Source organism: Antechinus flavipes, chromosome 2, assembly GCF_016432865.1.
Source record: "Antechinus flavipes isolate AdamAnt ecotype Samford, QLD, Australia chromosome 2, AdamAnt_v2, whole genome shotgun sequence".
Lineage (NCBI taxonomy): Eukaryota > Metazoa > Chordata > Mammalia > Dasyuromorphia > Dasyuridae > Antechinus > Antechinus flavipes.
Genome location: NC_067399.1, coordinates 272,364,385 through 272,369,014, shown reverse-complemented (window position 1 = coordinate 272,369,014; position 4,630 = coordinate 272,364,385). Strand labels below are relative to the sequence as shown.

Here is a 4,630-nt window from a genome sequence, read left to right as displayed (position 1 = left end):
TTCTTCCCCTTCCTCCCTCTTTCCCAGCTTCATTCCTTTCTCCTTGCCCCTCTCTCTCCATTGTCCCTTTTTTCTTCTCTTTCCTTCTTCCTTCCCTCTCTTCCTCTTTCCCTTTTTTCTTCTCTTCTCCTCTCCTTCCAAACACCTTTTTCTCCTTTCTCCTTCCCTTACTTGCTTCTCCATCCTTTCTCCATTTTCTTCCTAACTTCCTCCCTCCTTCTTCATCTTCCTTTTCCTTTCCCGCTCTTCTTCCTCCTTCAGTCCTCTCATCCCGAACACCCTCACTTCTCTTCTTCCATTCCCGTCCCCTTTCCTTCCTTTTTGGCTCTGTCTCCCTCTTCCTTCATTCCCTTCACTCTTTCCTAGTCCTCTCCTCCCCCACCTTCTTTCCCTTCTCTTCCTCCATCCTTCCCCTCCTTTCTCAGCTCCTTTCCTCTCTATCCCCCCTCCTCCGTCCTTCTTCCCTCTCTTTTTCCTGCCTTCTTGACTCGGTCTTCCCTTTTCTTCCCCTTCTTTTCTCTTTCTCCCTTCCACGCTTCCTTTCCTCCCGCTTCTCTCAGCCTTCATCTTCCCCTCTCTCCTCTCTTCATTTTCCTTTTCTGCCATCTCCATTTCGAGACCTCTCTCTTCTACTTCCGCTCCCTCCTCTCCCCCGGGGGGAGGGGATGGGGACCTCGTAGCCACGCACTAAGGGGGTGTGGTTGACCGGGGTAATGAGGAAAGGAAGGACTAGAACAATGGGCGGAGGCAGGGGAATCGTCCGAGAAAGCGGAAGTCCCGCCTCTCTAGAGTCACACATCCGGCTCCGGCTCCGGCTCCCTGGCTAGTGGTGACTGAGCGAGCGCAGCCGGGGGGCGGAGGAGCGGCTATGGTGCTGCTGGAGAGCGAGCAGGTGGGGACCGGGACTGTGGCCGGAGGCCGGGAGCCGGGCGGAGGCGGGGGAGCAGCGGGAGATGGGTGGAAGAGGAGAGCCTCGCCCAGGTCTCGGTCTGGCCGGACCAGAAACGGGCCCGAATCCGTTGGCCACTCGACGTTGGCGTCGTGGGGCCGCCTAACGGGAGCCCGGGGGGACGGGTTGTTTTCCAGTTCCTGACGGAGCTGACCAGGCTCTTCCAGAAGTGCCGGTCGTCGGGGAGCGTGTTCATCACCCTGAAGAAGTGTAAGGAACACCCCTGCCCCGCAGGGAAGGGGGAGGGGAGCGAGGGACTGCGCAGGCGGGAAACTGAGGCACTGACACCGTCAGAGGCCTGGCTTTGCTTCCTTGGAATAATTTCACCTCCCCGGGCCTCATAAGCCCGAGGTTCTGTCAAAATTTATGGGATGATGAAGACATCTGGTTATGTTTAAGTAACAAAATAGACTAAAAAGAGCCCAGTGCCCTCCTGAAATGTACCCACGGGCCTTGATGCAGGCATCCCTGACCACTTGTGCAGCTCCAGGGTCTCCCCGAATCCTGGGAAGAAGGGAAAGGGCGGGTCTTCACAGTCCTAAAGGGAGTGCTGGGCATTGGCAGCACGGAAGGGCCCCCTGCCCACACCCCTCCCTAGCAGTGGCTCCAGGCCGACCCTCCTCAGTAAGCGTTTCTGTTTAGACCAGGGTGGGTTAGCTGTGGCGGGGCGTGCCTCGTTTTTCAGCACCCTTGGTTTCTTAGCCTGTTCTTTCAGGGCTCTTACCTTTTTCTACCTTTTCCTTTTTTTATTTCCATTCACAAAGTGGAGAAATTTTTGTGGCCTTTATTTGATTCTGCCATACAAATTGAATTTCTTGTTACTATCTCCACTTTTTCGATGTTGAATAAAGAATTAGCACTTCTGGTAGAGCATAGGTACATTCCTGAATTGGAATGGTATAAATGTTATTTTTTGACAGGAACTTTTTTTTTTCTTTAATGCAGATGATGGTCGGACTAAACCCATTCCAAGGAAAGGCTCTGTGGAAGGCTTTGAGCCTTCAGACAATAAGTGTTTGCTAAGAGCTACTGATGGGAAAAAGAAAATCAGCACTGTGGTGAGCAGGGACTCTGGGGAGCTACGCACAAGGGTAGCATGTTTGTCTTTAAATTGGAAATTTTCAGGATTTTGAAAATGGGAACTCTCTGATCCATATTTTATACCTACCATAATCTTCAAGAATTGTTCAATGTTCAGTTATTCGGAAGTCATTTGGGTATGACATAAAGTGCAATTTGGCTTGTTTCTATGCCACCTTATACTGCCTAGAGTTACTAGAAAAGTTAGTAGAAAGGAAGGTCAAATGAAATTCTCCTTTGCTTTTCCAAGTTTTGCGAGGAATTAGGTTATCTGTAATTTTAATTGCCCTTAGAAGCAGTTAATAGATAGCACAAAAATACTCTTTATGCCATTACTATAATTTATCAGCAGCAGCTTCTCCTTGCCTGTTTGATGTTTCAATTGCCTATGGCCTATGCCCTTGTATATTGCAGATGATAAAATACAGAATTATTCTTAATGGTTTGTTGGGCTTTGATTTTCCTAATAAGAGTAGAGATTAAGGCATTATAGCAGTCAGTGAGTGCAGAAGTGTTATTTGCTGTATCAGAATCTTTGATTCACTTAGTTAATATACTATATTAAACCTTTTATTACTTTTCTCTCTCTCCTGCCACCAGCACTGCCACATGGAAGACTTAGGTTAATTTAATTTCTCATTAGCCAGTATAAAATCTTGTCTTTTTAATTGGATCTTTTGAAAATTTTCCAAAATTCAATTGAAAAAGAATACCAGATGCCTAGGAAGCTGGCCTTACCAGTTGGTTAGTGTGGTAAAGTTAGTCTGTTAGAATTCTTTTATATTTCCTTATTCCAATGTACTTTACTCTGAGGTTAAAAAAACAAACAAACCAAACTGCATTGCACTTTTATCACAGTATTTTCCTTTTAAAGAAGAAACTGAAGGGACCTCTGCTGGGAGGTTGCATGGAGAAAGGAGTTTATTTCTTTTGCGTAGTACATCCATACATTTATTGACTAAGATACTGTTTCATATTGTACAATAAAGCTATCTATCGTACAAGACTTGGGCTTCACTAAGACCTTTTTCCCCTCATTTTTTAATGAAAGATTCAGAAAAGGTCTTAATAAAACATTTGGAACCCACCCCTAAGCAGAACTGAAGGGTGCAAAGCTTTGGTTTTCGAATATGACAGGTGAGGAAAGCCTTCTCTTTTGTCATTTTGCTTCCTTGACTTTAGCTAGTAGTAACACTATTAAAGCACAGCTCTGTGAAGTTGGGGACAGCTATTTAAGTATGAGGTGTGCTGCCCCCATGAGGACTTCAGTAGTTCTTGCATGGAGAGGGAAGGTAATTGATTTATTTATGTTTTCTAGGTGAGCTCTAAAGAAGTGAATAAATTCCAGATGGTAAGTTTCTGATATTCATTGGGTCTCCCCAGGTTGTTAGTAAGTAGAATTCAGGGTTCAGTCTAGGCATCTAACTGAACTAAAATAATAAGCTGTCTTAGGAGGGGCAATTTTAATTTTCCATTTTACAAATGAAGCTGCCTAATATGAATGATGCAACATAATTTTTATATCTTGCTTTTTTTTCCTGTCAGAGTCAACTTAGGTTTGTTCTATCACCCTAATACAGTTTTGTAAACTATGAAATATACACAAAGTGCTTTGCAGACCTTTGGAAAGCACTATTGTAAATGTTAACAAGTAGTATTTCCTGGTTTTGTTATAGAAATCATATCAATAATAACAAAATAAGGTCAGTAATTGCCTTGCCTAGAGTAAGTAAGGGATGAAAAATTGCTAACACACATGGTCTGTCCTTCCCAGAACTAGAGGGAAGGTATGTTCTGGCATGTTACACATTCTTTCTCTCCTAAACACTCTTATTTCCTCTACTATAGGCCTTCTTCTTTGAATACAAAAGAATGGTGGGCCAATCAGAGTGCTCTCTTTTTCACTGAAGGCTGTGCCTTTTGTTTTACAGGCCTATTCTAACTTGCTCAGAGCCAATATGGATGGGCTAAAGAAGAGAGACAAGAAGAGCAAAAACAAGAAAAGCAAAGCCACACAGTGAGGGGCACTTAGATTCCGGTTTTATTTCACTAGTTAAACAGAACTTTGAAGATACTTGGCTAATGGCACAGCCTTCTCTTAGGGCTGAATGGCTTCATGTGGTGGGGAGGGGGTGTTATTTAGTAGCAGTTTATCAATCCTGTTTTGGTTAATTGCCAGTTTAATGTTTACAGGAATTCCTGTGATTAAAAAAGAAAAAAAAGGCCTGTCCAAGTTATGTGTGTATATATATGTATTATATGTGGCATCCAAACATCCTCATTCCCTCTACACTTTGTAGTATATCTGACCTATGGTTTGTTGAAGTCACTTTAGCAATCTGTATCAAAAGAGCAATATATTATTAAATTTATCCATATACCTTTTTTGATTCCCTTTATATGTCTGTTCTTTCATCACCTTTGGTTTTGCATTATTAACCCAAATCTGTGAGGAATGAGAAAACTTAGCATGTCCTCAGGGCTTTTGGTGATAGAAGCTGACAGTTCTTTGAGAAGCATGTGTAGTCATAGGGTTGCTTTCTAAATACCCGTGAGGTGTTGATGAAGTTTTTAAGTCTTGTTAATGAACCATTTAAATTT

General features: G+C 43.5%; 1 protein-coding gene across 1 annotated transcript; it reads left to right on the top strand.

Moving 5' to 3' along the window:
• Positions 1-776: 776 nt before the first annotated feature.
• On the top strand, positions 777-4,414 carry SRP14 (signal recognition particle 14). Its single transcript, XM_051977065.1, has 5 exons — positions 777-892; positions 1,087-1,159; positions 1,895-2,007; positions 3,348-3,380; positions 3,961-4,414. The coding sequence occupies exons 1-5, from the start codon at positions 869-871 to the stop codon at positions 4,048-4,050; spliced, it is 333 nt and encodes a 110-aa protein (XP_051833025.1). The 5' UTR covers positions 777-868; the 3' UTR covers positions 4,051-4,414.
• The last annotated feature ends 216 nt before the right edge of the window (positions 4,415-4,630 follow it).